The 17,118-nt window shown below is 72.5% G+C and overlaps 1 protein-coding gene across 1 annotated transcript in view; it reads right to left on the minus strand.

The window, feature by feature from the left end:
• Nucleotides 1-934: 934 nt before the first annotated feature.
• Nucleotides 935-17,118, minus strand: part of PLCH2 (phospholipase C eta 2) — a 51,184-nt gene continuing 35,000 nt past the window's right edge. The window contains exons 7-23 of the mRNA XM_079777892.1: nucleotides 16,807-16,900; nucleotides 16,410-16,613; nucleotides 16,064-16,184; nucleotides 14,062-14,233; nucleotides 13,432-13,539; nucleotides 12,510-12,668; nucleotides 10,380-10,463; nucleotides 10,004-10,086; nucleotides 9,016-9,113; nucleotides 8,748-8,930; nucleotides 7,809-7,916; nucleotides 7,179-7,303; nucleotides 7,024-7,108; nucleotides 6,602-6,748; nucleotides 6,178-6,257; nucleotides 3,665-4,406; nucleotides 935-2,385 (exon numbers count right to left, since the gene is read on the minus strand). Coding sequence (XP_079634018.1) covers nucleotides 1,139-2,385; nucleotides 3,665-4,406; nucleotides 6,178-6,257; nucleotides 6,602-6,748; nucleotides 7,024-7,108; nucleotides 7,179-7,303; nucleotides 7,809-7,916; nucleotides 8,748-8,930; nucleotides 9,016-9,113; nucleotides 10,004-10,086; nucleotides 10,380-10,463; nucleotides 12,510-12,668; nucleotides 13,432-13,539; nucleotides 14,062-14,233; nucleotides 16,064-16,184; nucleotides 16,410-16,613; nucleotides 16,807-16,900 — 3,840 coding nt within the window. The 3' untranslated portion in view covers nucleotides 935-1,138. The remainder of the gene's footprint in view (nucleotides 2,386-3,664; nucleotides 4,407-6,177; nucleotides 6,258-6,601; nucleotides 6,749-7,023; nucleotides 7,109-7,178; nucleotides 7,304-7,808; nucleotides 7,917-8,747; nucleotides 8,931-9,015; nucleotides 9,114-10,003; nucleotides 10,087-10,379; nucleotides 10,464-12,509; nucleotides 12,669-13,431; nucleotides 13,540-14,061; nucleotides 14,234-16,063; nucleotides 16,185-16,409; nucleotides 16,614-16,806; nucleotides 16,901-17,118) is intronic.

Here is a 17,118-nt window from a genome sequence, read left to right on the forward strand (position 1 = left end):
GCCCCTGGCCTGTGGGCGTGGCTGCCGCCCCCACGTGGCTGCGTCCCAGCGCGGCTGTGCAGGGAGGGACACGGCGCCGGCCGCGCTCCCGGCTGGAGGGCAGGCGGAGCGGGGCCTCGAGGGCGCTGGCGGGCTCTCGGGCGGCAGGTGCACTCTCCAGAGCTCGTCAGACCTGCGGGCTCTGTCGCCGTGGCCTGAGCCTGTGCCCACAGCCCTGCCCGGGCGCGTGGGGGCTCCCTGGGCCCAGCCCTGGCGGTGGCACCGGTGGCAGAAGCCCCTTTTCCTGGCTGCTCCCCCGACGGGACGTGTCCTTGGGGTGCAGGCAGGACGCCTTTGGGGCGACCTGCAAGGCCGTGCGTGTGCGCCAGGCGGGAGGGCTGAGTCTACAGCCTGTTTGCTAGGATTGCGGGGAGCCTGCCACCCCCCAACCCCGGAGGAACCGGAAACGAGGGCTGGGTGGGCTCGGGGGCAAGGTCACCCGGCTGTCCCCCCAGGGCCCTGAGTGTGTCCACCCTTTCTTTCCTTTGCACTGAGACCCCGGTCACTGCCCCGCCACGGAAGCCGGGGCCCTGGGCCCTGCAGGTGGCTTTGCTGGGCAGGGGCAGCGGGGCACGGGGCGGGAGCCAGTCAGCTCAGCCTGGGAGCGGAGGTCACGCTGCTCCGGACGCTGCACACAGGACACTTAGCGGGAGGCCACAGGGGCTGCCCACAGCGAGTGGGAGCGAGTTTGTTGGAGTCGTGTTCAGGAATTTACAGTCTAGAATGTCCGCACAGAGCAGGGACCCTGCAGAGCAAGCCGGGGCGGGCGGCTGGGCACTCACGGGCTGGGCACACGCACCCACACACATCCACACGGCAAAGACCTGGGAAACACAGGGAGGACTCAGCCCATTTTAATGTCATAGAAGCTTTGTCTCAATGTAGATCTGTGCACACATGGTACAGCGCCGTGACAACGGTGCCGGGGGTGGGGCTGCCTCCCCCCCCCCCCCCAGGAGAGGGTGGGCGCCAGGGGGCACACGGCTCCGGGACCAGCATGTGCCTTGTCCTGAGCAAACACGGGACCCTGCCTGGCCGCTGCCTGGTGGCCACTGGGCACTGGCCGCGGGGAGGGGGTGGGAGCCCGCGCGGGGGCTGGTCACAGTCTGAGCAGGATGCCGGCAGCGCCCTTGGGGGCGGGCACGTCCCCGCAGCCCTCTTGGCCCGCAGAGCAGGCGCCCTCAGGGGCCCCCCGCTCCTCCTCGGGGAGTCCCCCCCACGGGCCCTGCAGCCGCTGCTGCCGCTCCTGGGCCTGGCGCGCCCGGCTGGCGATGGCCCGCACGCGGCTCTGGCTGCGGGAGGAGCGGCGCTGGAAGCCGGGGCCGCCCGCCGCGCCCTCCCCGGCCGGGCCCAGGCTGGTGGGCGAGGTGATGTCCCCCGCCTGCTGGAAGCCCGTGAGCCAGAGCAGCTGCTCCGTCAGGGGGTCCCGCCGCGCCGCCCGCCCCACCGGCCCCTCCCCGGCCGGGCCCAGGCTGGGGCCCAGGCTTCTGCCCGGGCCCTCGACGCGGGGGGCGAAGTCGTCGGCGGTCAGGTCCCCCAGGCTCTTGGACTTGGTGGACGCGGGGCCGTCCCTGAGGCCGGCCGTGGGGAGGCAGGCCCGGGGGGCCAGGGGCCGGGGCCGCAGCTCGTCGGGGGCCACAGGGAACTGGCCCGCAGCCCGCAGGTTGGGGTTGGATTTGCTCTTGGTCACCGACAGGAAGTCCAGGCGGGCGGCCGAGGCCGAGCAGGGCCGTAGGGGCCGGCGTCCGGCCGGGACCCCCAGGAGGCTCTCCCGCCCCAGGCCCAGGCCCAGGCCCGGCAGCGAGAGGTCGATGACGGTGTCGCCGGACGACAGGCTGGAGGACGAGGACACGCTGTCCCGGTGGCTGCCGGGCTCCAGCCGCTGCCAGAGCTGGTCTCCGGCCGTGGCGTCCGAGTACAGGGCCGGGGAGGGCCCGGCCAGGGAGCGGCGTCCGCCCAGGGGCTCCGGGGGCACCTGCCCCTCGCTCGTGGCCCTCCTGACCAAGGGCAGATGGCCCAGGGCCCGGGGGTGGCCCCTGCTGTCCGTCTGGCTGCCGGGCGCCCCCTCACACGCTACGCCGGGGCCCCCACCGTGGCACGCCTGCCGCCGGCTGTGGGGGGCCGGTTCTGTGTCCCCCTGGCTCCCGGTCCTGAGCCGGAGGGGCACCCCGGGGGGGCGCTCAGCCGTGGCTGCGGGGCCCGTGGTGCCCCCGGGCCCCCCCTGGGTGGGGCGGGGCAGGGTGGCCGGCTGAGGCGGGGGCCCGGGGCCCAGCGCTGGCTCCTCAGCAATGGTCTCCAGGCTGCACAGCGAGGAGACCGACCTCTGCATGGAGAAGGGGCGGGGATCTGCGGGGAGAGAGAGGAGGCGTCGGCGCAGCCCGTGCCCACAGGCCCCAGTGACCAGGCCCCTCCAGGGCACACGGGGCCGCACCCTGCCCTCCACTCCGCTGCCCCTGGGCCCTCCAGGCAGGGCCGCACAGGGCACACGGGGCCGCACAGGGCACACAGGGCACACGGGGCCGCACAGGGCACACGGGGCCGCACAGGGCACACGGGCCGCACAGGGCACACGGGGGCCGCACAGGGCACACGGGCCGCACAGGGCACACGGGCCGTACAGGGCACACGGGGCCGCACAGGGCACACGGGCCGCACAGGGCACACGGGGCCGCACAGGGCACACGGGCCGTACAGGGCACACGGGGCCGCACAGGGCACACGGGCCGTACAGGGCACACGGGCCGTACAGGGCACACGGGGGCCGCACACAGGGGCACACGGGCCGCACACAGGGGCTGCCCCATTACCTGGCACTTGGCTGCGCTCAGTTCCTAACTACGGAGGCCGCGTGGGGACAGAAAGAATAGGGTGGTCAGCGTGGGAGCGGGGCTGGCCAGTGGGCAGAGGGACGGCAGGGCGGGGTGCAGGGAGGGGAGCAGGACAGCTCAGCTTCCCCCTCCCCAGCCCGTGATCCGCCCCCCACGGCGAAGTGCTGTCGCCGGCCGGCGGGCGGGGCTCGGAGCAGGCCGCTCGCAGTCCAGGCCGTGACTGCACCTCCGGGCCGGGTGCGCGTGGAAGCTGCGACGTGGGCCCCGGCAGCGCTCGGAGCCCCGGCCAGGAGTCAGGGGCATCGGGGCCCGCTCCCCGAGGACTGTGGGCAGGGGCAGGGGCAGGACACCTCAGCCTGGCCCTGGAGGGAGGCCGGGGCGGGTGTGGCTGGACGCTGCCCAAGTCCTAGGAAAGCCGTCAGGAGCAGCCAGGCCAGGGAGGGGCCGGGCCCCAGTGGCCTCGCTCCGGCTGCAGGCCTCTGGGCACAGCCTGGCCTCAGTCCCTGCCCAGGGGACACTGCGGGGTGAGGGCGCTGGGGCTGGACCTGCTCTCCCTTCCCCGGGCCCTCGGGTTGGACGGGGGCCCCCAAGAGCAAGAGGCCCGGGGGTCAGGCTGGGTCAGGCAGGAGTGGGGGCTGGGGCCGAGGGGAAGCCATCGGAGCAAGGGGAATGCGGTGCGGAGCACACGGGCGGCAGTCGGACACGAAGCACAGCGAGCGGGTCCGGCCAGGCCATGCGGAGGCACGCCACGGGGGGCGGGGGGCACGCCACGGGGGGCGGGGGGCGCCCGGTCTTACCGGTGGAGAACATGGGGGATTTACTCCTAATCTCCTCCAGCTTTTGAACGAACAGGGCATTCATCTCCCTCTGCAGGGCCCCCGGCTGCCTGCGGGTGCCCTCGGGCCAGCGGGCGGCCCCTTCCGGGCTGCCGGGGCTGCCTGAGCCCGACACCGAGCGGCCGCCGCCCGGCCCCGGGGGGGACCCTCTGCTGCCTCTGCCTGGGACAGCATGGGGGGCCCCCAGCAAGTCCGCCCGGGCACGGGGCTGCTGGCCGATGGCCTCCTGCTCGCCCTGGGGCCCCGGGCTGGGGGGCCGCCCCCTCCGCAGGCTCTCGGCGTCCTCGCCGGCGCAGGAGCCCACCACGCACTTCATGCAGGAGGCGGCCATTCCAGCGGGCCCGGGGCCCTCGGGGCCACGCGGCGGCCGCCCCTGCCCAGGGCTCCTCTCCGCCGGCACCTTACCTCGGGGGCTGGGGCCGCCGGGCTCCTCCCGGGCCAGGGCCTCGGGGGCCAGGCCGGGGCTGGGGGGTGCCACGTCCGGGGCCTCGGCCTCGGAGCCCGCGTCCTGCGTGCCCAGGACCAGCTCAGGGAAGGCCTTGTGGCTGGGCTTCTGGCTCTTGGCGGGGGCGCTGGCCGTGCGCCGCAGGAGCCGCTGGCTGACGGAGGGCCGGGGCACGGGCCGCCCAGCAGCATGACTGTCCAGCGAGCCGGGCTTTGGGCCTCGGAGGAACAGCCCTTTTAGGCCCAGAGCCTGCTTGACCTGCAAGAGAAGGAGCCCATGTAGCCGGCAGCCAGGCCCTGGGGCAGGGACGGCACTCGGGCAGGCGGAGGGTCAGCTCTCGGAGGGCACCGTAGGCACGCCAGGACGGGGCCGCTCAGGGCTGAGCAGGGAGAAGGGTCTCCCGGAGCCTCTCCCAGGGGCAGAGGCTGCCGTGGCTCAGCGCTGACCAGGTCTGCAGGGGTGGAGCCAGCAGGAGCTGGTGGGGTCTGCAGGTCGGAGGGCAGACAGGACCCCCAGGGCTCTCCCAAGCAAGGGCCTCGGAACCTGGACCCTGTGCCACCTCGCTGTGCACCTGCCCTAGGCCCCCGGACCCCTGACTGGCAGGTGGGTGCCCACAGGGCGGTGCTGATGTGGAGAGAAGACGGGCTGAGAAGCAGGTGAAGGAGGCCCGGCCCAGCTCACTGGGCCCCGCCGGGCACTGCCGGCCGAGAAGCAAGCACAGCCAGGTGCAGGCCAGGTCTGCTCTCCATGCCCCTGCCCACCCGTCCGTTCCCAGCCTACCCTGCCCCCTCCGCACGTGGCCCAAGGGCAGGGCTCACGCCAGCTCGGGGCCCCTGGACCAAGGAGGGCAGCGGGGGTCCCCGGGACCGGCGGGCGAGTGCCAGCGAAGCCAGCAGCTACAGCTCGGAGGGCACAGAGGCCGGGCCGGGGGGTCCTCACATGCAGAGACCCAGGACGCGGCGCCCCTCGGGGCAGAGGCGTGTGGCCAGCACTTGAATCAGCTTCCGGATTCAAGGTCCCAAAGGCAGAGCGATGGCCCCCGTTGGCTGGGAAGCCATTTAGAAGAAGGTCCAGGACTCGAGCTCGGAGCCCCTGGTCCCGGGGACCTCCACCCGCACTGGGAGTCGGGAGCACACGGGGGACACACGAGGGGTGCAGAGAGGGGAGGGCAGGAGCGGGTGTGCGGAGAGCTCGCAGCGTGACGGGACGCAGGCGAGGCGGCGGGGCCCACGGGAGGCCTGGCCAGTCCTGGACCTGCTTCTAAAGGCTGCTCTGTGGCTGACGATGGCCCGAGGGACCCGGAACCAGACCCCGCCACGATCCGTGTCCCATGAGCGGGCGGTCCCCACAGGCTGCCAGGAGTCACGGATGCTAATGGCCGCCCGAGCATGCGGGTGGGACCGGGTACCTGTGAGCTCCTAAGTAAGGGGCTGTGCTCCTAAGGCGGGCTGGGCCTAGGGAGCGCACTGCAAGACCGAGAGACAGAGCCGCGGTGAGGCACAGACCGCGGGCACGGGGCCCGCGGACACACAGACAGACGGACGGACGGACGGACGGACGGACGACAGACGGCCGAGCGCTGGGAGGCCTGCGGAGCCCGCGTCCAGCCGGCAGCTCGGGCCGTGGAGCGTGGCGGGAGAGAGACGGTTAGTGCTGGGGCTGCCCGGGCCCTGACCCCGGCCCTGGGACCCCTGAACCCTGATGACTGGGAAAGTGAAGCCAGAGCCGTCCCAGCAGAGGCAGGTGCTGCGGGGGGGCTGGGGTGGGGGGCAGAGCCAGGCCGCGCCTTCTGAGGAGAGTGAAGAGCCGGGACCCTGAGGGGGAGGGGGCTCAGGAGACAGACGGGAGGGTGGCGGGGCCCTCGGAGGGCCAGGACGTCCACCTGCTGGTGCCTGTGGCCGCCGGGGCCCGCAGCTCAGGTGCCCTCATCACCCGACACGGGTGGAGAAACGGGCCCGCAGGGTCACCCCTCGACCTCAGGGCCGGGTCCCTGCTGGGGTGCGCGGGCAGCCCTGCGGGTAGGACTCACCTTACCACTGACGTCACTGATGGCCACGTGGACAAAGATGGAGGCCTCCTCCATGCCCTCCAGGTACACGTGCCGATAGCCTGAAACGGGCGCGTCAGGCTCGCCCCGCCCCCACTCCACTTCACGCCCCGGGGTCCTCCTACAACCCACAGCCCGGTCCTGGAATGGCCCGCCCACAGGGACCTCTTCCTCCTCCTGGCGGGGGGTCCCCAGCCTGAGCGCCCCTCCCGACCCTGTCCACAAAGTACCCGTGGCCTTTCCCACAGCTCCCACTGGGTCCCCAGGCCCACCCGGGGCCGAAGCCAACTCCCAGGGGAAGCTGAGCCCCACCCGGCCCTGGTCCCTCAGCGGCTGCAGGGACTGGTCTCCGTGGGGACGTGGGCCGTGGCTCTGCCCTCCCGCGCCCTGCTGGCACCCTGGCCACCTGGCATCATGCTGCTGAAGGCCAGCGTCCTCTGGCCGATGAAGTCGCGCCCGATGGGGTCGTGGTCCCAGACGAGGAAGCGCACCAGGGCGATGTCGGGCATGTGCACCACGAACACCAGGGTCTCCTCCCACATGGGGTTGAACCCTGGAGGCCACCAGGAGGAGGTGTCACCTCCGCCCCAGCTCCAGCCCGGAGGCCACCGGGGCCCACAGCCTCCTCCCGGACGGGGTCGCTGGCTGAGGGGAGCAACCCTGGGGGCGGGGGGCCGTCCTGGGCTTCCAGCTGGGGGCCCTGCCTGGATGGTCACTTGGGTGACAGGAGTGGCCCTGGCCCCTTCCGTTCCCAGTCAGCCCAGCCTCGCCAGCGTGGCAGCTGTGCTGCGGCCGGGCCGGCGGGCACGGGGGCCGGCGCGCCCTCACCGTTGTCGTCCACCACGCGGGTCTGCTCCTTGCTGCAGTCCACCGGGAGCCCGATGACCTCCACCTCCACGAAGGGGTCGATGATCTGCGCAGAGGACAGGGTGACGCCGGGCCGGCCGGGCTCGCCTCCGCCCGCGCGCCCCGCGCCCTCCTACCTCCCCGCGGTCCCCCAGCATCGAGTCGCGCGGCTTGGGGAGCTGCTGCCCGCTGATGATCCGAAGCACCAGCTGCTTCTTGAGCTGCCCGGGCAGGGGGTCCTCGGAGTTGGGGTTGAAGATGCCTGGGGGGAGGGGGCAGGAGGCCGGGGAGAAAACCCAGGTGTCGGAGGAGGAGGGAGGGTCCTGCGAAGGCCAGGGCGCAGGTGCCAGCGGGACCCCCGCCGTGCAGCCCCGCCCGCCCCTGGGTCCCCGTGCCCCTCACCCTGGGCCCCGTGTCCCTCACCCTGGGCCCCGTGTCCCTCACCCCGGAGCCCCGTGTCCCTCACCCCGGAGCCCCGTGTCCCTCACCCTGGGCCCCGTGTCCCTCACCCTGGGCCCCGTGTCCCTCACCCCGGAGCCCCGTGTCCCTCACCCCGGAGCCCCGTGTCCCTCATCCCGGAGCCCCGTGCCCCTCACCCTGGGCCCCGTGTCCCTCACCCTGGGCCCCGTGTCCCTCACCCCGGAGCCCCGTGTCCCTCACCCTGGGCCCCGTGCCCCTCACCCTGGGCCCCGTGTCCCTCACCCTGGGCCCCGTGTCCCTCACCCCGGAGCCCCGTGTCCCTCACCCCGTAGCCCCGTGTCCCTCACCCTGGCACATGCACTGGGGCTTGAGCACGTAGCCGCAGTTGCCGTTAGCGCTGAACTTGGCGCGGTTCAGCTGCAGCATCCGCCCCTCCGACTGGTAGTTCAGGGCAACTGCAGGCCGGGACGAGGGGGGGTCTGTGCCCGGCCGTGACCTCCCGCCACCCTGCACGGTGCCCAGGAGCCCGGCGGTCGCTGACACAGCGGGGCCTGGGGCTCACAGGTGCGCACAGCCAGGGCCATGCGTCCGTCCAGGCAGACGCCCCCCAGCCCTCAGGCGCCCGAGGACGAGGACCCCAGCCCCGCGCCAGGCGGGTGAAGTTGGCAGGTCCAGAGCCGCAGAGAAAAGCAAGCAGAGGCGCTCAGAGCACAGGCCGTACCCCTTCTGGCCTCTGTCCCCCGCCCCCGACCTCCCGCCCCCCCAACCTCTGTGCCCCCCAACCTCCGTGCCCCCTGACCTCCGTGCCCCCCTGACCTCCATGCCCCCAACCTCTATGCCCCCCTGACCTCTGTGTCCCCCAACCTCCGTGCCCCCTGACCTCTGTGCCCGCCCTGGCCTCCATGCCCCCCTGACCTCCGTGCCCCCCTGACCTCCATGCCCCCAACCTCTATGCCCCCCTGACCTCCGCGTCCCCTGGCCTCTGCATCCCCCCTGGCCTCTGCGCCACCCCGACCTCCACGCCCCCAACCTCCATGCCCCCCCCTGACCTCCGTGCCCCCTGACCTCCGTGCCCCCCAACCTTCGTGCCCCCCCGACCTCCATGCCCCCAACCTCTGTGCCCCTCTGACCTCCTGGCCTCTGCGCCCCCCCCCGCCTCCACGCCCCCAACCTCCATGCCCCCCCTGGCCTCAGTGCCCCCTGACCTCCGTGCCCCCCAACCTCCATGCCCCCCCTGGCCTCCGTGCCCCTTGGCCTCCGCGCCCTGGGCGGCTCTGCGCACCCACCCATCTGGCAGCCGGCGTTCCAGAAGGGCTGCGGGTTGTAGTTGCTGGAGTCCACGCGGTAGGAGGAGGGGTAGATGCGGGACAGCTGGCGCTGGTTGAAGCGCAGGTACTGCGCCGGCTTCTGCTGCAGGACCTGCTGGGCCCTCGTCTCGCTGAAGGACGACACCTGCCAGCTGGACGCCACTGCGGGCGCCACGGCGGGGTCACCTCGGGGTCAGGCCTGGGTCGGCCCGGCCCCCCCGGCGCCCCCACGCCCGGCGCCCCTCACCCTCTGTGTCCACGTCGTGCGAGCCCACGGACTTCGTGTACTTGACCAGGTCCGACAGGGCCCGCGACAGCTGCATGGTCTTCCTCTGCCGGGTGGCCCTGCGGGGGGCGGGGGGGGGGCGGGGGGTCAGGACCTGGGCCGGCCCCTCCCCTCAGGCCAGCCTGGCTCCGCGGCCAAGAGGTGGCTCCAGGTTCCGCCAGGTCGGCGGGTTCATGGAGAACGTCCGTCCAGCGTCCGTCGGCCCGTGTTCCAGGCCCAGGACGTGCCGTGGACACACAGCGGACGCGCTGGGAGGCGACACGGGGGGGGGGGGGTGGGCGGCACGGAGCCCCCCAGAGGACCCCTCTCTGACCTGTGCCCCGGATGGCGCTCTTGGAGCAAGTGCAGGGCCTGCCCGGCCAGCCGGCCTTCCTCCCAGCCACACCCCGCCCCCCTGCCCGTCCCCCTGCCCGCCCCCTGCCCGGCCCCCTGCCCGCCCCCCTGCCCGCCCCCTGCCCGCCCCCCTGCCCGCCCCCTGCCCCCCTGCCCATCCCCCTGCCCGCCCCCCTGCCCGCCCCCTGCCCGCCCCCCTGCCCGCCCCCCGCCCCCCTGCCCGTCCCCCTGCCCGTCCCCCTGCCCGTCCCCCTGCCCGCCCCCTGCCCGGCCCCCTGCCCGCCCCCCTGCCCGCCCCCTGCCCCCCTGCCCATCCCCCTGCCCGCCCCCCCTGCCTGCCCCCCTGCCCGCCCCCCTGCCCGCCCCCTGCCCGCCCCCTGCCCGCCCCCCTGCCTGCCCCCCTGCCCACCCCCTGCCCGCCCCCTGCCCGTCCCCCTGCCCGCCCCCTGCCTGGCCCCCTGCCCGCCCCCTGCCCGGTCCCCTGCCCGCCCCCCTGCCCGGCCCCCTGCCCGCCCCTCTGCCCGCCCTGAGCCCTCCAGGGCTGGCACATCTGGCTTTGGCCGTGGCCAGGACAATGACCACTGTCTGTTCGAGGGTCTGGGGGGCAGGCCCTGACCCTCGGTTCTGGCTGCCCTGCGGGTCCAGGTCCTCGTCCGCCTCCTCCACGCTGGCCACCTTCTTCAGCTTGCGGCTCCTTTTCTGTGGAGGGAGGGCGGTCAGGCCCGGGGGTGCGGGGTGCGGGGCCCGCTCTGCCCCTGCAGTGCCCTGTCAGCCGGGCAGGGTGACCCGAGCTCGGGGCACTGGCCAGTGGGGTCCGGGGAGGGCCACGGAGGCCCCTGCTCCGTCCGCCCCAGCCGGGGGTCCGGGCCCAGCACCTGCAGCGGGTGAGGCCGCCAGGAGCGCCGAGGGCAGTGCTGGGAGGAGGGACAGCGGGCCCTGGGGCTGGAGGAGGGACAGGGAGGACCCCCGCCCAGCCCCCCCCACCCCCCGACCTTGCGCTTGGAGAGGCTGTGCATGAGCAGCCGGCTGTGTCTGCTGGCTCCAGCGTCCTCCCCGGACTCCACGTCCTCCTCAGCCTGGGGGGGCGGGGCAGACAGGGACGGTGAGCCCAGCACCAGGCAGGCGGGTGGGGCAGGCGGCTTCTCCAGGGAGCCAGGCGGCCTTCCCGGAGGAGGGGGCTGAGGGGGCTGAGGGGGGGCAGCAGGTGAGCTGGCTGCGGCCCCTTCCGGGGGGGGGGGGCTGCTTGAATCTCATTACGCCCAGTTCTCAGTGTTTACCAAAGGCGGCGGCTGTGGCAGGGACCGCCCTCGGCGAAGCCGGCCTATGTGACCCTCAGGGCAGCCCCACGCCTCTTGCGCTGCCGGCTCCCTGTGGGGCCACGGCTCCACCTCCTAAGGCGGACCCCGGCCCTGCCCCCCACAGCTGCTCTGCTCCCCTCGGCCGCGGTGACCCGGCTCCACAGGACTGAGCCGCACTGTTAACGGGGTCCCTTCCCTGCCGGGCCCCTGCCCCAGGCACAGCCGGCCCATCCCCAAAGCTCACGCACAGGCCCAGCCCCCCGAGCCCCCAACCACCCAGCCCCGCCCCCAGGCCCCTCCAGAGGCTGACAAACTGGTCCAGCTCTGCTCGGGATGTGGGACCCCAGCCTGACTCCTCGGCGTCCAGGGTGGGGGGCACCGGAGGCCACGGGCCCGTGATGGACAAGCACGTGGAGGCGTGACCCTGACCCGCTGGCCCGGATGCCCACCCACTGCCTGGGCCCCCCTCAGATTCTCTGTGGCTCCACCCGGTCACCCCAGCAGGAGAGAGCAGGTGCTGCCCCCACGTCCTCACACCTGGAGGCTCAGCCCGAGCTTCCTCTCTCCTCCTCCAGGAAGCCTTCCCTGATTGCCTCCCCTCCACCCCTCGGGGACGCTGCTCAGACCAAGGCCCAGAGCCAGCTGCCCTCCTGTGCCCCCAGGTGTGCCCAGGGGCTGCCTGGCCGAGGAAAGGCAGGGGCCTCACATCGCTGCCCGGCTGGGCACGCTGCCCACTGCCCCCTGGAGCCTCAGGCACTGTCTCCCCCCCACCCCCCTGGACATCTTGAGACTGAAAATAAACGGCCACCTGTCAGCCCCCTGCACGGAGCGACCCTCGAGCCTGTAGTGGTGCCAGCTGCCCCTGCACCCCGGGTGGGGGTGGTACACGCACCTGCATCTGAATAAGCCCCAGGGCCAGCCCTCCTCACCGTGGGGGGGAGCTGCCCCCCCCGGGCGTGCAGGGCGGTGGGTCTGTGGTGGGGTGGGCAGGGCTCTCCAGAAACTAGGGGACACTGTGCCCCCGATCCCTGAGACAGGTCTGCACCCCACCTGCCCGAGGCCAGCCGCCTGCCCACACGGCCCTGGGGGCTCGCTGCCCCCGAGGACCCCGACTGCTCAGCTTCGCTGACCCAGGCTGGCACCCCCCGCACCTCATGCCTGCTGACAGCACCCCTGTTCTGTCCCCGAGGACACTGCTCAGAGCTCAGCTGCCCTTTCCCACAAGGCTGTGGGGGGCTCTGGGAAGCTCTCCCCCCCGCCCCCCGGGATGGGCTTGGCCCTGAGATCCGGCCTTCCCCTCCCTGTCACTCAGGAGACCCTACATTGGGAGGGCCTGCCCCCAGCCCCAGGCAACGCTCAAATGGCTCCCTGAGGAGCCGCAGGGGGCAAGGGGCAGGGGGCAGGGGACAGGGGACAAGGGACAGGGGGCAGGGGCAGGGGCAGGAGGGCAGGGGGGCCCAGGCCTCAAAGGGACAGAGCAGCCACACAAACAGGGCAAACCGGCACTCAGCTACCCGCCGTAACATGGTGGAGGCTGTGGTCCTGTGCAGGCATAAGTGCCGGTGATGTGCACGTGTACACAGGTGTGCGTGTAGGTGTGCATGTTTGCACAGGTTTGGGTGTGCAGGCATGCACAAATGTGTGCACAGGTTTCCTGCGCATGGGTTCACATGTACAGGTGTGTGCGTGTGTGTACCGAAATGCAGGTGTGTGTGGGTTTATATACACAGGTGTGTGCAGTTGTACACGTGTGTGTATGTGCATGCAGGTGTGCGCGGACACACACGGTGTCTGCACGTGCACGCTGGCATCGGCAGGGCTCACCATCCGGCCCTCGGCCCTGTGCCCGGGCCTCCTCGGCAGCGGCAGCGCGGACACGGCGAAGTCGTTCAGGTCCTCGCAGTCGCGGATCTTCGCCTCCTTGATCAGGGAGTCCAGCTTCTTCTTGGCGATGTGCTCCACCCGCTTCCGGTTAGCGGAGGCCTGGGCAGCCAGAGCCGGCCTGGCGTCAGTCCCAGCCCTCGGGCAGCCGCGACGACCCGCCCGGGGCCTGGCAGGACCAGAGGGAGCCGGGGCCCGGCTCAGCCTCTCCACGGTGCCGGACGCACGCTCTCCCTTGCATCACCCGCGGGTCCTCACCACCCTGACCCCCCAGCGACAGGCAGGCCCGGACCCCAGGCCCATCGACTCTAGCTCCGCCTCCCTCAGCCGCAGGACGCCGCCCTCGGACCGGCCAGCACCCACAGGACGCCCGCCCATCCCCGCCGGCTCCGCTCCCGGGCCTGCAGGGAGGAAGTCGGTGAGCACAGCGCCCCCTCCCTCAGCAGCTCGGGGCCTGGGACCCCGCCAGCCGCCTGAGGAGATGGGGGGGTGGGGACAGGCGGCCCGGCCCACAGGGGGCTGGTCCGGGTCGCCTCCACGTGCCCTCTTTGCCGGGCAGTCCCCAGGGGGCCCTGATGAACTCTGACCCCCAGGGCAGGGCCTGGGCTGTGGGCTGCTGGGTGCTCTGGGCACAGGTGGGGCGGGATGCCAGGCTGACCTCACAGCACCGGGCTCACCGTCGCCTCGGGCCACACGGCCTCACAGGCAGGAGGCGGCACAGGGCTCCCTAAAGCAGCCGCCCCGCGGGGCCCCGGGGAGCCACGTGTGGCCTGGATGCGGCCCGGCGGACGGGGGTGCTAATGAGAGGCTGTGGGCCCACAGCACAGCCCCCTGGCCGCCCCCTGGCCCCCCTGGCCCCACTCACATCCCCATTGAGGAGCTTGCAGTCCTCGTCCATCTCGTCCGCGCTGTCCTCGTCCGACACCTCGCCCTCCTCCGCGTCCTCGCTGATGTTGGGGGGCAGCTTCTTGCCCTGGGGGGGAGGGGCCGTGGGGGCGGGTTCAGCCGCAGGGGCAGGGGGAGCTCTTCGCAAGCGTGTGCGGGTCCCAGGCAGTGGGGCTGGGCCGGCCGGGGCAGCCGTTGGGGGGGGGACGCCTGTGTGTGCATGTGGCGTGGCCACCATGGGGAGACTGAGGCAGGTCAGGGGCAGGTGGTACAGAGCCCCAGCCCATGGAGCGGGGCCATGCCCCCGCCCTACCCCCGCCCTGCCCCCCGCCCTACCCCGCCCTGCCCCCCTGCCCTGCCCCCGCCCTGCCCCCCTGACCTGCTCCCGCCCTGCCCCCTGCCCTGCCCCCACCCTGCCCCCCTGCCCTGCCCCCCTGCCCTGCCCCCGCCCTGCCCCCCTGCCCTGCCCCTGCCCTGCCCCCTGCCCTGCCCCCGCCCTGCCCCCGCCCTGCCCCCCTGCCCTGCCCCCGCCCTGCCCCCAACCTGCCCCCCTGCCTGAGTCAGGGCCCAGCAAGAAGCACCCCAGCCCCAGGAGGCAGGCAGGGCTCACCTTCACCAGGATCTTGCCCCTGAGCATCTGTGGGGAGGGCAGGCTGGAGGCGTCCTCGCTGCTCACGGACGACAAGTCCAGCTTGTCCCCGAGGATGTCGGTCAGGTACTGGGCCATCTTCTTCTGCTGGACCACGCTGCAGTGGTTCTCGATGGACAGGATCACCGGGTACCTGCGGCCCACGCGGGGGGGCAGTGAGGCCGGGGAGGGTGGGCCCACCTGTGCAGACCCAGGGGCCCTGCTGCACGGAGCGAGAGGGGTCTCCCCGGGAGCCTGGGATGCTCGGGGCGGCCGGCCGCTCCGGGAGGGGCCCCCCAGCAGCTCTGAAAAGCACCTGCAGGTGTGAGGGCCGCGGGGAGGCCTGAGGGTGGAGAAGGCGCCCACTTGCCCGGCCCGAGATGCTCAGGGGCTGAGCATCGACCTATGAACCAGGAGGTCAGGGTTCGGGGCACAGGCCCAGGTTGTGGGCTCGATCCCCAGTGCGGGGGGGGGGGGGGTGCAGGAGGCACCCGATCCAGGATTCTCTCTCATCATGGATGTTTCTCTCTCCCTCTCCCTTCCTCTCTGACATCAATAAAGATATATTTAAAAGAAAAAAGAAGGCATGCGCGCCTGCCCCAGGCGAAAACCAAGGCGCTGGAGCTCCAGGAAAGCAGAAGGGACCGAAGGTCGAGGTCGTGGCTCACAGGAGCGGAGGAAGCCAGGGCGCCAGGCGAGCACCGGCCGAGGGTGAGGACGGGACCCTGCGGCTGCCCCGGGCCCGGCGGTGGCCCCTGAAGAGCAGCGTCTGGGAGAACACGGGCCTGCCTGGTGCAGCCGGGCTGTTCCTTCTGTTCTTCCGTTGTTTGATTTTTTAAAAAACCAAGCACAGATTCTACTTGCATTTTTGCCAGAAAAACAACACGGTCCTTTCAGGAAATGTAGGTCACTCAGACGGGAGGCAGCCGGGCGACGGGCAAGCCCTGGGACGTGGAGACGGCCGGCCGGTCTTGGGCGAAGGTGTGCACCGCCCGTGTCTCCGGCCAGGAGGGGGCCTGCGCGGGGCGGGGGGGGGGGGAGGGGGCCTGCGCGGGGCGGGGTGGGGGGGCGGGGGGCCTGTGCCGGGGCAGGGGGGGGTGGCAGGGGAGAACCCTGAGTCTGCAGAGATGCTGCCGGCCCGCAGGGGGCGAGCTCGGTCCTGAGACCCCGCAGCACCGGTGCCTGGGCAGCCTCAGGGCCCTGTGAGTCCAGCTCCGCCTGAGACGGCCGCCCTGCAATCCAGGGGCCATCGCCGCCCCCCCCTGCCCCCCCCGCCCCCGCCCGCCTCTCTCCTCGCGGCCTAGACTCGGAGGTAATGCTAACAGCACCGGGAGGCGGCTGCTGCTCCAGAAATGAAATGGGATTTTGTCAACAGTGTCTGTGGCCGCCGCTGAGTGACAGCGAATGGAGTCTGGGCACAGGGCTGGCTAATTAGTGTGGAGACACACAGCTGTGGGCGCTGGCAGTCACCACGCGTGTGTGCGCGCATGTGTGTGTGTGCGTATGTGCGTGTGTGTGCGTGTGTGTGTGTGCATGTGCATGTGCATCCACACACCCCACCCGCACGCTGGCCTCTCTCCGGGGCCACTCCCGGCCCAGCCGTCCTCAGCAGAGACCCTGGAGCCAGCCGCGGCCCAGAAAGGCGTGGGCAGGGCAGGGGCAGGGGGGGAGGAGCCCCCAAGGCCCACCTCCAGGCCAGTCTTTGCCACTCCCTCGTTCTTATTTTTCTTTTTTTTTTTAATCCTCACCCAAGGATATGTTCCCACTGACTTTTAGGGAGAGTGAAAGAGAGGGAGAGACAGAGAGAAACATGGACGTGAGAGAAACATCGGTGGGTTGCCTCCTGCGCACGCCCTGACCAGGGCCCGGGCCGGGGAGGAGCCTGCACCCGAGGTATGTGCCCTTGACCAGAATCGAACCCGGGCCCCTTCAGTCCCCAGGCCGGCGCTCTATCCACTGAGCCGCCCCAGCCAGGGCCACTCACTCGTTCTTGACGAAGGCGTACTTGTTGATGGTCTCGATGACGTCTTTGAAGAGGATCTTGGAGGTCAGGGTGTAGCCGTGGTGCACGATGGGCTCCCCGTCCGGCCCGTCCCAGCAGTCCACTGCGGGCAGGAGACGTGTCAGCGCCCGGCCGCCGTGCCCGGAGCCCCACGGCCGTGAACTCCGACAGAGGGGGCCCCTGGCTCCGTGACCACCCTGCCCAGCCGAGGGAGACACCCCGCCCAGAGACCCCCAGGGCTCCCGGGCCACCCCCACACGGGACACGCCGGCCCGTGGCCAGGCCCGGCCCTCCGGCTGGGGGTGGCGGCCCCGAGCCCCGCACGCACCCTCCACGCAGCGGCAGCCGGCCTGCAGCACCCAGGCGTACATGTCGGCCCGCGACTGGGACATGAGCTGGTCGCCCACGAGGTAGGTGTTGTGGGAGGAGGTGATGAAGTAGTGGCTCAGCGGCCGCGTCATGTCCTGGTGCACGCGGTGGTGCTCGGGGTTGAAGATGTCGCCCGCCGGGCTGCGCGTGTAGTTGGTGAAGCCTGGGGGCATCGGGGGGGGCTCAGCCCTGGTGCCGGGCCGTCTCGGGATCCCCCGGCCCCCCAGCCCCTGGCCCCGCCCCCCCAGAGCAGGGAGCGGCTGCACAGGCTGCCGTCCAGGCCCACAGGCTGCCCCTCGGCGCCCCCACACCCCACGGCCGCCTGGGATGGCGTTGGGACGGGGACGCCCACTCACCGTCGATGCCCAGCACCCCCTTGCTCTTGTTTTCGGGGCAGGGCTCGAACTGCTCGATGATGTCCTGGCAGCTTTCGAGCGTCACCCCCGTCATCTGGGCCGGAGAAGGGCAGAGCCGGGCCAGCCCGTCACTCGCCGGGCCTCCGCCTCCCGCCCGGCTCTGACGCCGGGTCAGGGCTGCCCGCAGCGGGCGTGGCTCTGGCCCTGCCCTGGGCTCCCCTGCCCGGGGCTCCCCTGCCCGGGGCTCGCTGGCCACCTCCAGCATCACGTGATGGGCTGTGGTCAGCAGACCGGGGCGTCACGTGGCTTTGG

This window comes from Cnephaeus nilssonii (genome assembly GCF_951640355.1).
Source record: "Cnephaeus nilssonii genome assembly, chromosome: 7".
Classification (NCBI taxonomy): Eukaryota; Metazoa; Chordata; class Mammalia; order Chiroptera; family Vespertilionidae; genus Cnephaeus; species Cnephaeus nilssonii.